Genomic DNA, 18,485 nt, shown 5'->3' on the forward strand with positions numbered 1-18,485 from the left:
GGACACTACAGATTTGATCTTTACCTTAAATCCTTGTCAGAAGGGATTAGTAGCTTTTATTTATAATATGATTATGAAGATACAACCAGAAATATCAGTTAGAATTAAACAAGAATGGGAAAAAGAACTTCAATACAACATATCAACAGATAAATGGGAAAAAATTTTGCAAATGGTTAATTCTTCTTCTATATGTGCTAAACATGCTTTAATACAATTTAAAATTGTACATAGAGCTCATATGTCTAAAGATAAACTTGCTCGATTCTATTCTCATATTAACCCTCTATGTGACAGATGTCATTTAGCAGTGGCCTCATTGACCCATATGTTTTGGTCATGTCCCACTTTACATAATTATTGGAAGGATATATTTACTACTATTTCCTCAATTTGGAATATAGATTTACAACCTCATTTTATTACTGCAATTTTTGGCATACCAAATGAAGATGGCAATCAGTTTTCCCCCTCAATCAGACGAATGATTGCTTTTGTAACATTAATGGCCAGAAGGTCTATACTACAAAATTGGAAAGAAGTAAATCCTCCTACTACATTTCAATGGCTTTCTCAAACTATTTCTTATCTGAGTTTGGAAAAAATTAGAAGCACTATTTTTGACTCATCAATTAAATTTGAAGAAACTTGGAGACCGTTTATTCGACATTTTCATATGAATTAATTTGGCCTTCTCCAGACCTTTCTGCTTATTCATGTTCAGGTATGGAGTTCCGGAGTTCTTTGACACTATCTTATACTTGTAAACTGTTATTATTGCCTATGTTAGTTTAGTTTAGTGTTTTATTTTTTTTAATATATATTTTTTTTCTCACATATTTTTTAATATTTTTTTTCTTTTTTAATGGTTATTTGTTTTTTTTTCATATAATCATGTGGACTTGATTAAGGTATTTTCTTTTGTTGATGTTTAGTAGGATATTATTATCTTATTATCAATGTGATTTCAAGTCTATTGTATTTATAATTTACTTATTACTATGTTATTTTTTTTGTGTATATGTGAAAATCAATAAAAAGATTGAAAAAGAAAGAAAGAAAGAATGAGAGAGGCCTCGCCCCTTTTGCATTTATCACAAAGAGGACTAATATTAGGGTAAAATCAAGATAGTTTAGATTTAGACATATGGGCTCTATGAACAATCTTAAACTGTAAAAGGCAATGGCGAGCACAAAGAGAGGTTGAATTAACCGATTTGAGAATCGAGTCCCAAGTCTCATCAGATAAGGAGATATTTAAATCATGCTCCCAAGCCATTCTAATTTTATCCACAGGGGCACGCCGTAAGGATGCTAATTTATCATGAATAAATGATATTAAAACTTTACCTAGTGGATTAATAGAAAGAAATAAATCCATAACATTTTTCTCAGGCATTTCAGGAAAGTTAGGAATTAAAGGAGTAATAAAGTGTCTAATTTGGAGATATTTAAAAAATGAGCATTGGGCAGATTGAACTTAGAACAGAGCTGTTGAAAAGATGCAAAGCGATTATCAATAAAAAGATCTTCAAAATGTCTAATGCCCTTCCTATACCAATCATGGAATGCTGAATCATACGTAGTAGATTAAAAAAAAGGTGATTATGTAAGATAGGGCGAGAAAAGGAAAAACCATGGAAACCATAAAATTTCCTAAACTGAGCCCATATACGCAAAGTGTGTCTAACAAGAGGATTAACAGTTAATCTGGACAAACTACTAGGGAGTACAGAGCCAAGAAGTGCAGAGATAGATAAATCTTTAGTGGAACTCAACTCCATTGCCACCCAGTTAGGACACTTGGGTTGGCCGTGGAAAAAAGACCAACGTATAGTGGCTGCCCAATAATATAAACGAAAGTTAGGTAAAGCCATGCCACCCTCTTTTTTAGATTTTTGGAGATAAACTTCATTAATTCTGGAGCGCTTATTCTTCCACAGATATGACAAAATAATAGAGTCTAAGGAATCATAAAAAGATTTAGGAATAAAAATTGGGATTGATTGAAATAAATATAAAAGTTTAGGGAGAACATACATTTTAACAACATTAATACGACCTACCAAAGACATAGATAGAGGTGACCATTGTAACAGACTCTGTTTTATAGTATATGAAAGACTGGCAAAATTTTCACGAAAGAGATCTTTAAACTTCCTTGTGACTGTAATCCCAAAATAAGTAAATTGATTATGAACTACTTTAAAAGGGAGATCACGAAATGTTAATTCTTGTGCTTCTTTATTAATTGGGAAAAGTTCGCTCTTATGTAAATTAAGTTTATAGCCAGAGAACTGGCTAAACTGATCAAGAAGTGAAAACACTGGAGGTAAGGATGTAGACGGATTTGAAAGAAAAAGTAATAAGTCATCAGCATAAAGAGAAACTTTATGCTCAACACCGCCTCTCCAAATCCCGGTCAATTCTGGACAATTTCGAAATGCTATTGCCAAAGGTTCTATAGCCAAATCAAAGAGAAAGGGACTTAAAGGGCATCCCTGACGGGTGCCACGTTTGAGGTTAAATAACTGGGATTTCTGAAAATTAGTCAAAACAGAGGCAAGTAGGACACAAATACAGCAATTTGATCCGAGAGATAAAACTTTGACTGAAGTCAAATTTTTCTAAAACTGCAAAAAAGTAGTTCCACTCTATACGATCAAATGCTTTCTCCACTTCGAGGGAAATAACACATTCAGGAATCCCAGTTGGAGGTGAATATAAAATGTTAAATAAACGCCGAATGTTAAAAAAAGAAAGACGGTTTTTAATAAAACCAGTTTGATCATCAGAAATAATAGAGGGAATAACAGTTTCTAATCTATAAGCCAAAACTTTGGCCAAGATTTTAACATCAACATTAAGCAAAGAAATCAGCCTATACAAGGAACACTCTGTTGGGTCTTTACCCTTTTTTAATAAAAGAATAATAGATGCCTCATTAAAAGAGGGTGGCAATTTACTGTAATTAAACGAGTCAGATAATACTGAGAATAACTGAGGAGAAAGAAGTGAAGAGAATGATTTAAAAAATTCTACGGGGAACCCATCAGGTCCAGGAGATCTCCCTGAAGACAATGCAGAAATTGCAAAAGGTATTTCTTCTGATGATATAGGCACATTAAGTTTGGCTTTAAAATCAGATGAAAGCAAAGGAATATTCAGATTATTTAAAAAATGATCAACAGAGATATTGTCATTCAAAGATTCCGAGGAATAAAGTTGAGAACAGAAATTTTTAAATGCGTCATTGATTTCTAAGTGATCCGATGTAAAGTCTCCATTCTCCTTCCGGATCTTTGTAATATGTTGTTTGGCTTTGGAAAGTCTCAGCTGACTGGCTAGAAATTTACCAGATTTGTCACCATGAATATAGAAGCGACTCTTACTTTCAAGAAGTTGGCGTTCAACAGGTTGAGTAGACAGAAGATTAAATTTAGTTTGAAGTTCTACACGCTTCTTGTATAATTCAGGATTCTTAGTTTGAGCATACAGTTGATCCAATTCTTTAATCTGATTAATGAGGTCTAATCAATCTGCACGGGACTTTCTATTAAGATTTGCTGTATAGGAGATTATTTGACCCCTCAAATATGCTTTCATGGCATCCTAGACAATCTGGGATGACATTTCAGATGATGTATTGGTGTTAAAATAAAAGGTTATCTGATCCTTAATAAATTTTAGAAAATCATCATCTGATAATAAAGTCAAGTCAAAACACCAGTGTTTATTCCTCTGAGGGAGACCAGGAAAATTAAAAGACAAAGTAATTGGGGCATGGTCAGAAATCAGTATACTCTGATAGTCACAAGAATAGACAAATGGAATAAGTTAATTATCGAGTAAAAAGTAGTCAATTCTAGTAAAGGTGTGGTGAACATGTGAAAAAAAAGAATAGTCTCTCTCAGTAGGATGAAGGAAACGCCATATATCAGAGATACCATAATTAGAGAGAAAAAAGTGAATAGCTAAGGCAGATTTAGTAGGTAGTCTAGTAACAGAGGACGATCGATCCAAATTAGGATCTAACCAACAATTGAAATCGCCACCCAGTATAAGAGAGTACGAGTTTAAATCTGGTAGTGAGGAGAAAAAACATTCAAAAAAATTAACATCATCAAAATTGGGAGCATACAGGTTTGCTAGTACAACTTTAGTATTGTATAATTTACCAGAAACAATAATAACGGCCATTTGTATCAGATATCTTATTATGGAGTTCAAAAGGAATATTTGAATTAATAAGGGTGGAGACCCCCTAGCTTTGGCAGCAAAGGATGAATGAAAATGCTGACCCATCCACTTTGACAGAAGCCGAGAATTATCAAAACTACAAATATGAGTTTCTTGAAGGAAAGCAATGTCAGCTTTGAGTTGTTTAATATGCGAGAAGACCTTCCTTCTTTTAACAGGATGATTCAATCCCTTTACATTCCAGCTCACAAATTTAAGTGAATTAACCATTATCAATTGTTAGTGCATAGAAGGTAGCAGGCATATAAAAAATCAAGCAGTACAATAACAGTCTGGGAGCAAAAACGTAAATATAGATCCGTAGAATCAAAACAGAAACATGTCCTGAATAACAAAGGAAAACAAAAGAAACAGTGAGTAGTGTTGGAACTGGAGAACCCTCCCCCTCGCAACCCAAAATTAGACGGCTACCTAAAAAAGCAGCTAGCCCTACCAAAAAAATTAACCGAAGTATGACACAGAACTGGAAGTCATTAACAAAAGTTCCGTATAAATAATATAGCAAATAGTAATTAATTTATGCACTAGAAAACAGAATTACAAATAGGAACAACTTCAACAGAAAAATAAAACTTAATACAAAGAAAATCAGAAGAAAACTAAAACGAACCTACCCGTGAAAAATTATAAAAGATTAAAAGAAAAAAAAGGGAGGGAGAAAAGGGGGAAATCATAAAATTCAAAGAGAGTCCTTATCAACCATTTACAGAAAAAAAAGCAAAACTTAAACTATGAATCAACCAACAGGGAGGCCTTCAATAAAAACTCCAAACCTCCAAAACAAGTTAAAGACAATTGTAGTTCTCTATAGATAAGGTTATACAAAAATAAATTAGATTACACAGGTAAAATCTAAAAGTTCGCAGGGAAACATTAAACTTAAATTATCTATTTAGAAAAAACGCACCAAGTCCAGGGAGAGATTGACTACAGCCCTTAGAGTTTCAATAGATAATGACTGAATTATTCAAGTGAAGTCTGAGTTCAGAAAAAATAGTTTTACTTCGAGAAGTACTTATCAACCATTTCAGAAGGTCAAGCCGGTTCCGAAGAAGACGAGGTGGCTGGAAGACTTCCAACAAACGCCTCAGCTTCCTTCACTGATTTAAACCACTTATAATCTCCAGTAGTAAGCATAATTCGAAGATCGGCTGGATTTCGAAGAGAGGGTCTGAATCCGCGATCAAAAAGCACTTTCATTACACCTTTAAACACAGCACGCATCTTCAGAACCTGGGGGGCAAAATCCTCCACAAAACGAATGACTGTATTTTGAAAAGCAGAAGTAGCTCTGCGGCGTGCCTCCATCGTCAAATGGTTTTTCACCTGGTATTAATGAAAGCATAAAATAATCGGCCGTGGGTGGGAACCCAGAATTGCTCGAGGAACATAGATCCTGTGTGCCCTTTCAAGCTCAGGTGGAGTCGGAAGAAATTCTTTCCCAAAAATCTCACAGAGAAACTTAGAAAAAAATTCAACGGGAGAGCCCTTTTCAGTGGCCTCTGGCAAACCAAGAATTCATAGATGGCAACGTCTGCTCCGATTTTCAAGATCCACCATTTTGGGAAAAAAGTTTACTATTCTTCTCCTCTAGGCTGGAGCAGAGAGTTTCAAGATATTGAACACGGCATTTTAAATCTTCAGAAGTTAAATCAATGCGAGATAAATATTCAGCATGTTCATCCACTCTAGCATTAATCTGATCCAATTTGACATTCAGCTGGTTGAAAGAAGTTCTAAATTCAGCTCTAAAATCCACTAAAGTATCTTGTCGATGTTCCAGAACAGCGAGAATGTCAGCTGGCAAAGCCGTAGAAGTTTGCTTTTTCCTGGTTTTAGTACTTTTGGTAGCCATTATAAGATAGATGTGTTCGCAGGCAGGTAAAAGAGAACTAATAAAATACCTAACTAAGGTTTAAGAAGGGAGACATATAGTGCAAAGGTAAGAAGAATAACAGAGCAAAAGTTCGGAGCAACTAAACAATCGCCATCTTACCGGAAGTCGCTCAAGTCCATTATTAAGGATGAAATAGTGGCATATCTAGATAGCAGTGATAGGATTGGGCCGAGCCAGCATGGATTTACCAAGGGTAAATCATGCTTGACTAATCTGTTGGAATTTTTCGAGGATGTAACCAGGAAGTTAGATGGGGGAGATCCAGTGGATGTAGTGTACCTCGATTTTCAGAAGGCATTTGATAAGGTCCCACATAGGAGATTGGTGGGTAAAATCAAAGCTCAGGGCATTGTGGGAGAAGACATTGACATGGATAGAAAACTGGTTGGCAGATAGAAAGCAAAGGGCAGCGGTGAATGGGTGTTTCTCGGAATGGCAGGTGGTGACTAGTGGGGTGCCAAAGGGCTCGGTATTGGGACCACAGCTGTTTACAATTTACGTCACCAATTTAGATGAAGGCATTGAGAATAACATCAGCAAATTTGCTGGTGATACTAAGCTGGGTGGCAGTGTGACATGTGATGAGGATGTTAGGAGAATTCAGGGTGACTTGGATAGGCTACGTGAGTGGGCAGATACTTGGCAGATGACATTTAATGTGAATAAGTGAGAGGTTATCCACTTTGGGAGTAAGAACAGGAAGGCAGATTATTATCTGAACGGTGTAGAGTTAGGTAAGGGAGAAATACAAAGAGATCTGGGAGTCCTTGTTCATCAGTCACTGAAGGTGAATGCGCAAGTGCAGCAGGCAGTGAAGAAGGCTAATGGAATGTTGGCCTTTATTACAAAGGGAATTGAGTACAAGAGCAAGGAAATCCTCTTGCATTTGTACAGAGCCCTGGTGAGTATTCAAGCCCTGGAGTATTGTGTACAGCTTTGGTCTCCAGTGTTAAGGAAGGACATCCTGGCTGTAGAGGAAGTGCAGTGTAGATTCATGAGGTTAATTCCTGGGATGTCTGGACTGTCTTACGCAGAGAGGTTAGCGAGACTGGGCTTGTACACGCTGGAATTAAGGAGATTGAGAGGGGATCTGATTGAAACATATAAGATTATTAAGGGATTGGACAAGATAGAGGCAGGAAATATGTTCCAGATGCTGGGAGAATCCAGTACCAGAGGGCATGGTTTGAGAATAAGGAGTAGGTAATTTAGGACAGAGTTAAGGAAAAACTTCTTCTCCCAGAGAGTTGTGGGGGTCTGGAATGCACTGCCTCAGAATGTAGTGGAGGCCAATTCTCTGGATGCTTTCAAGAAGGAGCTAGATAGGTTTATTATGGATAGGGGAATCAAGGGATATGGGGACAAGGCAGGAACCGGGTACTGATAGTAGATGATCAGCCATGATCTCAAAATGGCGGTGCAGGCTTGAAGGGCCGAATGGTCTACTTCTGCACCTATTGTCTATTGTCTAATTTATTCTAAAGGTCAAAGTAGCAATTACAGGGGTGGAGTTTCAAGATGGCGGCGTAAGCATCTGCCTTTTAGGCGCTCTTTATTTTTTTAACTATAATCACCCTTTAATTAGACCTTTTCGAACTTAATCATATGAGTTGCTACCTTTGATTGACCCTTTTTTCCTAAAATAATAGTTGATCTAATCTTGTCAAACCTAAAATGGCTACAAGTAAGAAATCGGCTAAGGATCCTGTATCCATCGACGCAATTGTTGGTCTTTTGGACACTAAACTGGATGTTAAATTTGCGGCTATGGAAAGTAAATTGGACAATAAACTGGATGCTAAATTTGCGGCTCTGGAAGGCAGACTAGAAGGTAAATTGGACAGTAAACTGTTAAGTTTTGAAAGGAGGATTACTTCGAAAATATCCGATCTTGAAGGAGTTGTTAAATCGCTTGAAACTAAGTTTCAGTCGCAGGCGTTAGAGGTTCAACAGCATGGAAATAAGATCACGACTCTTGAACAATCAATTTGTGAAAAAGCACGTACAATTGAAGTGTTAGAGAAGAAGATAGAGTCGACTGTTAAAACTTTAGATCAGTACAAGTTTAAAATTACTGATCTTGAAAATCGTTCTCGCAGACAGAATTTGCGCATCATCGGAATTCCCGAAAAAGTTGAGTCCGGTGATTTAACTGAATTTTTCTCTAAATTACTGTGGGAAATTTTCGGTGGTGAAGGTTTGAAAAATGAACCTGTTATTGACCGCGCTCATAGAGTTGCGAGGCTTTCGTCTGTGTCTGATAAACCACGAGCGGTGATTGTTCGCCTTCATTATCCTCGTGAGAAAGAGCTTCTAATTCGATTAGCTCGTAAAAAAGGTATGATCTCCTACAGAAATTATTCATTTCGAATAGTTGAAGACTATTCGTATGAAGTTATGAAAGCCAGGATCGCTTTTAAACCAGTGATGGCAGAGATTCATTCGTTTGGTTTTAAACAAGCTTTAATGTATCCGGCGAAACTTAGAATGGTGCTGCCCGACAACAGTCTACACTTTTTTATCACTCCTGAAGAAGCGAAGAAATTTGTTGAAGAATATCGATCCTCTAGTGCAACTTGAACTATGAGTTACATTGAAGATTTTTTTTGGAGAGAGGATGTTATTTCATTTTAAGTTTTAACCCTGGAAGTTGGGTTATAACTTCTTATTTTGAACTATGGGTCTGGGTCTTTCTTTTTTACTACTATTATTATTGCTTATAGATGCTGTTTTAATTTTTATTATATCCTTTTTTTATATACGTTTGTATTTTGTAATAATGAATTATTTTTTTTCAAAATGTCGTTTCTTCTTCCCATAAGTCTTTACTTTTTATAAGCGTTTATTTGCTTGCCTGTATTTAGAAATGGAACAAAGGTTTTGAATTCTTTTTCTTTAGTTTTTTTTTTAAATATGTTGTAGTGTCTATTAAATCTTTTTTTTATAAAAATATTCTATTTTGATAACTTTTTTACTATATTTTCTTATTAGATTGCTGAATTTATATTCATATTTTGTAATATGGCTTTCTCAAAATGTCGTTTCTTCTTCCCATAAGTCTTGGCTTGTGAAACGTCATCTTTGTATCTGAATATGGAATTTCTTTTTTAAAGGTGTATCACATTTTTAAACTTTAATGTGCATTTTTTTTTATTAATGATCTTTCTGGTTTTACTTTTTTAGTTTTTTTTTGATTTGTCTGATATGGGTGTGTATGTGTATATATATATATATATATATATATATGTAGGTATATATATATATATATATTTTTTTTTTTGCAACTCTATATTTTAATTGGGGTGTTATATAGTTTTTTCTTAAAAAATTTTCTTATGGAGCTGCCATCTTGAAATGGGGGTAATATTAGTATTAGTTTATGCGCCTGCCGCTTGGCTTTTTTTCAAAGGGTGGGGGGAGGGGGGAGGGATCTTTTTTCATGCTTTTGCTTTTTATTTTTTTGCTTTTAGTTTATGGGCTGACTTTAAATTGTTAATATTGTTGAGGTGTCAGGATCTCCGGTTGCTCCTGAATCAATTTTCCTTCTTCCTAAATTGTGGGTTATGTGTCTTTTTAACCTTTTATGATACATACAATTAATATTGGTATGATGGATAAATCTATTAACTTTATCTCGTGGAATACTAATGGTTTAAATCATCCGATTAAACGTAAAAAAATATTTAAAGTATTCCATAGATTGAACGCTAATATTATTTTTGCACAGGAGACCCACATTAGGAGGGAGGATAATCAACGTTTTTTTAGGTTCTGGAAAGGTCAACAATTTCACTCAAATTGTACCGCTAAAATTAGGGGTGTGTCTATTTTTATAGACGCCTCAATTTCGTTTACACATTATGAAATTATTTCTGATCCACAGGGTAGATTTTTGTTGATAACTGGTTCACTTTTTAATCGGAAAGTTGTTTTAGTTAATATTTATGCTCCAAACTTTGATTGTCCTGAATTTTTTAAACGTTTATTTACTTCTCTTCCTAATTTGAATGAATATATGTTGATTATGGGTGGAGACTTTAATTGTTGTTTGAATCCTTCGATGGATAGATCTAAACCTATTCGAACTCTTCCGAATAGATCAGCTTTACTTATTAATTCTTTTATGGTTGATTCTGGAATTACTGAAATATGGCGGTTTTTGAATCCTAAAGGTAAAGAATTTTCATTTTTTTCACATGTATATCATAGTTATTCTAGAATTGATTACTTTCTTATTGATCATCGTTTATTAACAGATGTTATTGATTGTAAATACGATTCTATTGCTATTTCGGATCATGCGCCTTTGAAGTTATCTATCAAGATTTCGGATTCTTCTATCAATACTAGATCTTGGAGACTTAATGCTACTTTACTTCAAGATCCAGAATTTATTACCTTCATAAAACAACAAATTGACTTATTTTTTTCAACAAACTATAATGAAGAGATTGATAAAGGAATACTTTGGGACTCTTTCAAGGCTTTTATTCGTGGACAAATTATTTCATATTCCGCTGGTAAAAGAAAACAAAGATATTCAGATATAGCTTTATTGGTGGATAAAATTAAAGAAATTGATAAGATTTATTCCGTTACTCCTACCAAAGAACTTTATAAGAAGAGAGTTGAGCTTCAAATGGAACATAGTTTATTATTATCTTCTTCAATTGAGAATCAATTAATTAAGACTAGGGCTCAATTTTATATTCATAGTGATCGAACTGGTAAATTGTTAGCTAATCAATTAAAAGCTATTTTGACTAAGCGACAAATTATTAAAATTCGTAAACAAGACGGTAATTTAACTACTGATTATAAAGAAATTAATAACACTTTTCAAGATTTTTATAAATCTTTATATCAATCAGAATTTGACGGTGACCGGTTTACGATGGATAATTTTTTTAATAATTTGAATATTTCTAAACTGATAGATGAAGATTGTAGCTTGCTTGATGCTCCTATTTCTATGGATGAAATAAGAGAGGCTATCTCATCAATGAATTCAGGGAAAGCTCCTGGTCCTGATGGTTTTATTGTAGAATTTTTTAAAACTTTTTCTTTATTGCTTTCTCCTTGGCTATGTGAAATCTTTAATGATGCGTTTGTTAAGAAGAGATTACCTCAATCGTTTTATGAAGCTACTATCTCTTTAATTCTTAAAAAAGATAAAGATCCTACCTTATGTGCATCTTATCGCCCTATATCTTTATTAAATGTAGACTCTAAGATTCTTACAAAAATTTTAGCCATTAGATTAGAAAAGGTATTACCACAGATTATTTCAGAAGATCAAACTGGTTTTATTAGGAATCGATATTCCTTTTTTAATATTAGAAAATTGATTAACATAATTTATACTTCATCACCTACAACCCCAGAATGTGTTATCTCATTAGATGCTGAAAAAGCCTTTGATAGAGTTGAATGGACATATTTATTTAATGCATTGAGAAACTTTAATTTTAGTCCTAATTTTATATCATGGATTAAATTAATATATTATAAACCTGTTGCTTCTGTTCTTACAAATAATTATAGATCCTCTTTTTTTCAATTATCTCGTGGTACGAGACAAGGTTGTCCTTTAAGTCCTTTATTATTTAATATTGCATTAGAACCTTTAGCTATTGCTATTCGTGAGTCTCCTAATATTTTTGGTATTACCCGTAATGAGAAATTATACAAATTATCGCTTTATGCTGATGATTTGTTGTTATATATTTCTAATCCTAGTAGGTCTATTCCTGCTATTTTATCCTTGTTGGCTCAATTTGGTAGTTTTTCTGGTTATAAGTTAAACTTAGATAAGAGTGAGTTATTCCCTTTAAATGCGCAAACTTTATTGAGTGATAGGATGCCATTTAAAGTTGTTACTGATAACTTTATCTATTTAGGTATAAAAATCACCAAGAAATATAAAGATTTATTTGGACTGAATTTTTTACCTATGCTTCATCAAATTCAGCAACTTACTACTAGATGGTCTCCCTTATTTTTATCATTAGTTGGTCGGATTAATGCTATTAAAATGATGATTTTACCGAAATTTTTATATTTATTCCAAGCTTTACCAATTTTTATTCCTAAATCTTTTTTTGATAATATTGATTCAAAGATTTCCTCATTTGTTTGGCAAAATAAAAATCCTAGGTTAAGCAAAAGGCAATTACAAAAGTCTAAAAAAGATGGTGGTCTAGCTTTACCTAACTTTAGATTTTATTATTGGGCGAATAATATTCGTAACCTAATGTACTGGAAACTAGATTTGGATTCACCTGTGTGCCCACAGTGGGTAAATTTGGAATGTAGTGAGGTTAAGGGATATTCTATATTTTCCGTTCTTGGTTCTTTTCTTCCTATTGATTTAGCCAAATTCAATAAACAGATATCTAACCCTGTTGTTAAACATACACTACGAATTTGGTTTCAATTTCGCAAATTCTTTAATCTGAAAAACTTTGCTCTGGACAGCCCTATTTTATGTAATTTTTTTTTCAAACCTTCATTGACAGATCAAGCTTTTAGTATATGGAAAAGGAAAGGTATAAAATGTTTTCGTGATCTTTTTTTTGAAGGTACTTTGATGTCTTTTGATCAACTATCCAACAAATTTGAATTACCTAAATCTAATTTTTTTAGATACTTACAAATTAGAAATTTCTTACATAAAATTCTTCCATCTTTTCCTAATTCAACTCCATCGGATTTTTCAGATTTGATTTTTACTTTTAATCCTTGTCAGAAGGGATTAGTAGCTTTTATTTATAACATGATTATGAAGATACAGCCAGAAATATCGGATAGAATTAGACAAGAATGGGAAAAAGAACTTCGATGTAATATATCAACAGATAAATGGGAAAAAATTTTACAAATGGTTAATTCCTCCTCTATTTGTGCTAAACATGCTTTAATACAATTTAAAATTGTACATAGAGCTTATATGTCTAAAGATAAACTTGCCCGATTTTATTCGCATATTAATCCTCAATGTGACAGATGTCACTTAGAAGTGGCTTCATTGACTCACATGTTTTGGACATGTCCCACTTTACATAATTATTGGAAGGACATTTTTGATGTCATTTCCTCAGTATGGAATATCGATTTACAACCCCATTTTATTACTGCAATTTTCGGTATACCAAATGAAGATGGCAATCAGCTTTCCCCTTCAATCAGACGAATGATTGCTTTTGTAACATTAATTGCCAGAAGGTCTATATTACAAAACTGGAAAGAAGTAAATCCTCTTACTACATTTCAGTGGTTCTCCCAAACTATTTCTTATTTGAGTTTGGAAAAAATCAGAAGCACTATCTTTGATTCTTCAATTAAATTTGAAGAAACCTGGGGACCATTTATTCGACACTTTCATATGAATTAATTTGGCTTATTTCAGATCCTTTTCTCTACTTATACTTGTTCAGGTATGGAGTTCTGGAGTTTTTCTTGACACCTTTATATATTTATAAAGTGCTATTATTGCCCATGTTAGTTTTAGTTTAGTATTTTTTTTCATTATATATTTTTTCTCATATATAATTTCAATTTTTTTTTTCTTCTTTCGACGATTATTTTTGTTTTTCATATATATTTATATAGACTTGATTGATTTATGTACCTTTTGTTGATGGATGTTTTAATAGGATATTATTATCCTATTACTAATGTAATCTCAAGTCTATTGAATCTGTAATCTATTCATTATTTTGTGTTATTTTTTTTATATATGAAATTTAATAAAAAGATTGAAAAAGAAAGAAAGAAAGCAATTACAATAAAGTCACATTCAATCAAACAAAACAATAGCACCACATACACTCAGTAGCCACTTTATTAGGTACATCTATACACCTGCTCATTAATGCAAATATCTAATCAACTAATTGTGCCAGCAAATCAGTGCATAAAAGCAATGAGACATATCAATAGCTTCAGCTCTTATTCTGTTGGTTGGTCTAAACAGGGAAGAAATGTGATCTAAGTGGTGGAAAGTTCAAGGGGGATATTAGAGGAAGGTTTTTCACTCAGAGAGTGGTTGGTGTGTGGAATGCACTGCCTGAGTCTGTGGTGGAGGCAGATACACTAGTGGAATTTAGGAGACACTAGACAGGTATATGGAGGAATTTAAGGTGGAGGGTTATATGAGAGGCAGGGTTTAAGGGTCAGCACAACATTGTGGGCTGAAGGGCCTGTACTGTGCTGTATTGTTCTATGTTCTATTAAGTGACTTTGACCACAGAACGATTGTTGATACCAGATTGATCTCCTGGGATTTTCACGCACAAGTCTCTAGAGCTTACAGAGAATGCAGTGAAAAATAAAAACATCCAGTGAGTGTCAGTTCTGTGGATGAAAACACTTTGTTAATGAGAGGGGTCAGAGGAGAGTGGCCAGACTGGTTCAAGCTGACAGGAAGGCAACAGTAGCTCAAATAACCACCCTTACAACAGTGGTGTGCAGAAGAGCATCTCTGCATGCACAACATATTGAACCTTGAAATGAATGGGCTACAGCAGCGGCAGATTCAAGATTAATTTATTATCAAAGAATGTATATACAACCTTGCGATTTGCTTGCTCACAGATAGCCACAATGCAAGAAACCCCAAAGAATCTAATTAAAGGATAAAAAGACCAACCCTCCATGTGAAAGAGAAAGAAAAAAAATCATGCAAAGAATTGCAGTGAAAAACAATAGCATTCCCAACTAAGATTGAGTCCTCAGATCTGAAGAACAGCCTGGAGTAGGCCCAAAGCCTTGCTAGTCATATTAGAGGGCACGCAGCACAGCAACCGGGGCAGTCTTCATAGCCTCGGCGCTATGGAGAGAGGAGTGACCATTGCAGAGAGCAAGTGAAATCGGTTCTCATCCCGACCGACACCCTGTCTTTTCAGTCTATCTGGGCAGGTGTTTGAATTGACCCAACAACAGAACAGAGAAAGGCCCCACACCCTGGAGAAAGGAGTGAAGATTGTGGACAGCGAGCAAAATCAGCTCTCACCTCTGATCTGGGCCAGCAGTTAAATTGGCCACGCTGGGTTCCACTCCTGTACCTAATAAAGTGGCCACACTTTATTATGCTTGTTTAGGATATCGGAATTGCCTATTAGGTCTTCTCTAATTCACACTGTTCATCATCTCTATCTGTTGATTAATTGTGTACTCACTTGTTCTTGTACACCCAGCAGCCAAGCTTATCTTTGGGTGTTGGTCGCACTCCTTTGAAGTTTTCTATTCTCTGCCAATGCAGCATTCTGTCTTTGGATCTCAGATTTAACATATATAACTACAGAGAGATTAAAAAAAGTATGTCAGGCTTAAGCCTACTTTATGGCTTTGATGTCAACTGCTTTAAATGAGAACAATGCAATTAGAAAACAAGACTCAAATCTGTAATCTCAATCAATGATAGTATCGTGAACGGTATTATCACTTCTTCCTGTCCAGATTTGAGAGAACTGAACAACCATATTATAGTGGTTAGTGCTGTATGATAGGAGAGCAACAAGGGACAAATTTTACCTATAAAATATAATCAAATAGGAAGAGTCTGGGCAAGTATACAAAAAATACAGCTACCACTATTCTATAGTTTAATCTATAGCTATGTCACCCTATAGTTTAAAACTTGGTTATTAATAGGATATTAACTGCAGACGTGCAGCTAATAGAGAAACTATATGCTCTGGTGTACAATTCTAGGACAAGAGGAAATAATTTTAAGTGAGAGCTGGGCCATTCAAGGGGAATTTCTCAGAGGGAAATGTGGAATTCCCACAGCATATACCCCTAGTCTTACCACCAAACAATTTGTGCTTCTACTTTCTGTCATGTAACCTTAACAGCACATTATCACAACAGATTATAAATCCACCTTGTGTGTCAATGAGAGCAGTGCCTCTCTCCCTGAAAGGCTAAATGCCTCCTATATATGATTTGATATAATGAATAACGTGACAGAGGAAAACACCCTCTCCCTCAAAGAACAGGCACCTTGTCTGGCTGCAGCCGAGGAGGTGAGGAGAACCCTAGCCAGGGAAAACCCACGCATAGCTGTGGGGCTGGACAACATAGCTGGTCAACTACTGAGGAACTGTGCGCCTCTGCTAACAGAGGTCTAAATGGACATCTTTAACATCTTTGCAACCGTCTACTGTGCCTCCAGGCTTCAAGGCAACCACCATCATTCTGTTGTCCAAGAAAGTGACAATAACAGGCCTAAACGATTACCGCCCAGTGGCAAGGACCTCAACAATCATTAAATGTTTTGAGTGCCTGGTAATTGGATTATATCAATTGACCAGCAGCATTGTAGATGAAGGGCAGGATGCACCTTACGAACTACAGCTGAATGTTCAATACCGTCATCCCCCCAAAACTTATCAGTAACCTTGGCCTCAGTATCTCCTTTTGCAAACTGGATCCTCGATTTCCTCACTTGCAGACCACAGTAAGTTCAGATCAGTAACATCTCCTCCACAATCTCCATCAGCACAAGTGCACTACAAGGCTATGTGCTTCGTCTCCTGCTCTACTCTCTTTACACTGTGTGCCTAAACACAGGCCCCAATGCCTATTCAAGATCGCTGATAACACCACTGACATAGGCTGAATCAAAGGTGATAATGAATCAGCACATCAGAGAGAGACTGAAAATCTGGCTGAGTAGTGCCATAGCAACAACCTCTCACTCAGTGTCAGCAAGACCAAGGAGCCAATTATTGACTTCAAGGGAAGGAAACCAGAGATCATTGGACGATCAAATGTGGAGACTCACTTTCAAGGACTATCACATTCTTAATATCTGTTGCCTATTTATTATTTCTTGCTTTTTGTATTCGACAGTTCTGCTGTACTCTGGTTGAATGCCCAAGTTGGGCAGTTTTTCAGTAATTCTGTTATTGTTGTTATTCTATACATTTATTGAGTATTGTTGTTGTTCCTCTCTGTGCCTTATGGTGCATCAGGCAGCAACCTTGTCATTACTTTAGCATTGTCTGTTTTTTTAAATAAAGACACTGATTTGCTAGCTCGATGCTCAACCCAGAATGGATGGAAAGCATGCAAGGAACCAGCTGGATTCAAACCCTGGCCTTTAAATCTGGTGCGGATGCCACTACACCACCAGCCAGGCAATTTAAGTATGCCCATAAGAAAATGAATCTCAGGGATGTATGTACTTTGATAATAAATTTACTTTGAACTTTGAGGTATTGTTGAGGATCCCTACCATCCATCCCACAATCTCTTTGGCCACTATTGTCAGGAAGGAGGTTCTGAAGCAGGAGGACTAGGACTGCTAGACTGGGTAACAACTTCTCCCAAGCTGAGAAACTAATAAATACCCTGCCACCACTTAGGTCTTAACACTAGGGCATTGTTTACCTGTGCTGTGCACTTCGAATTATATTTTATTAACTTATTTGTGATAATTTTTGTTTTATGTGCTGTCTGTGATATACGTCTTGTATATCTGTAGTTCAGAGGAATTTATTTCATTTGGTTGTATGTATGTACAGTCAGATGATGATAAACTTGAACGCACATTGATACTCACAGCCCAGTGCAGTTGAGAACATCCTAGTGTGCTGCACCTCTGCAAGGTAGGAACACTGTACTGCAATGGACAGGAAGGCTCTACAACGAGCAGCTAAAGCTACCCAACACATTACTGACACCAGCCTTCCCACCATGAAGGACATATATAAAAAAGGCCAGCAAAATCCTGAAGGATCCCACCCATCCGGCTCATGGTTATCAGAGGAGAGGCTACACAGCACCTAGGCTAGGACCACCACAATCAAGAACAGTTACTTACTCCAAGTTGTCAAGCTGATCAATACCTCCACCCATTAACCTACACCACCACCACTACTTTATCATTTCCTGGCAGTCATCTGACGTGCAGATGCTCTTGCACTAGGTGTCACTTTATGCACATACAAAACATATACAAGCCCTTCTTATGTATTAACATTGTGTTTTATTACTGTGTTCTCAGCTGCATCAGATGCAAAGTAGCAATCATTGTGTTCTTAACAGTCTTGAATCTTGAACAGAAGGTGCTAGCCATATGATTGTATGTTTTAAATATAACTGTGCATGTGTTAATGCTTTTTAAAAATCAGTTTTCTCACAAGATTAAAAAACACAGCAATAGTTAATCACTGCAACATTCTAACTCAGTAAATTTAAAACTACCTCATTTGAGTTGCCTATGGCATAATGCCCTCCAAACAAATACAGCACTCCATCCACACAAGCTGCACAACTTCCTGACATGGACTGAGGAACATCACCTGTTGTGAATTTCTTC

At 35.5% G+C, this 18,485-nt stretch overlaps 1 protein-coding gene across 2 annotated transcripts in view; it reads right to left on the minus strand.

Moving 5' to 3' along the window:
• The window catches only part of klhdc2 (kelch domain containing 2), a 54,075-nt gene that overhangs the window by 21,783 nt on the left and 13,807 nt on the right, over positions 1-18,485 (minus strand). For both annotated transcript variants that reach the window (XR_009509743.1, XM_059959383.1), the window contains exons 4-5: positions 18,371-18,484; positions 15,337-15,455 (exon numbers count right to left, since the gene is read on the minus strand). Coding sequence is in view for 1 of the 2 variants with exons in the window: in XM_059959383.1 (XP_059815366.1) it covers positions 15,337-15,455; positions 18,371-18,484 (233 nt within the window). In the remaining variant the exon portion in view is untranslated. The remainder of the gene's footprint in view (positions 1-15,336; positions 15,456-18,370; position 18,485) is intronic.

This window comes from Hypanus sabinus, chromosome 2 (genome assembly GCF_030144855.1).
Source record: "Hypanus sabinus isolate sHypSab1 chromosome 2, sHypSab1.hap1, whole genome shotgun sequence".
Classification (NCBI taxonomy): domain Eukaryota; kingdom Metazoa; phylum Chordata; class Chondrichthyes; order Myliobatiformes; family Dasyatidae; genus Hypanus; species Hypanus sabinus.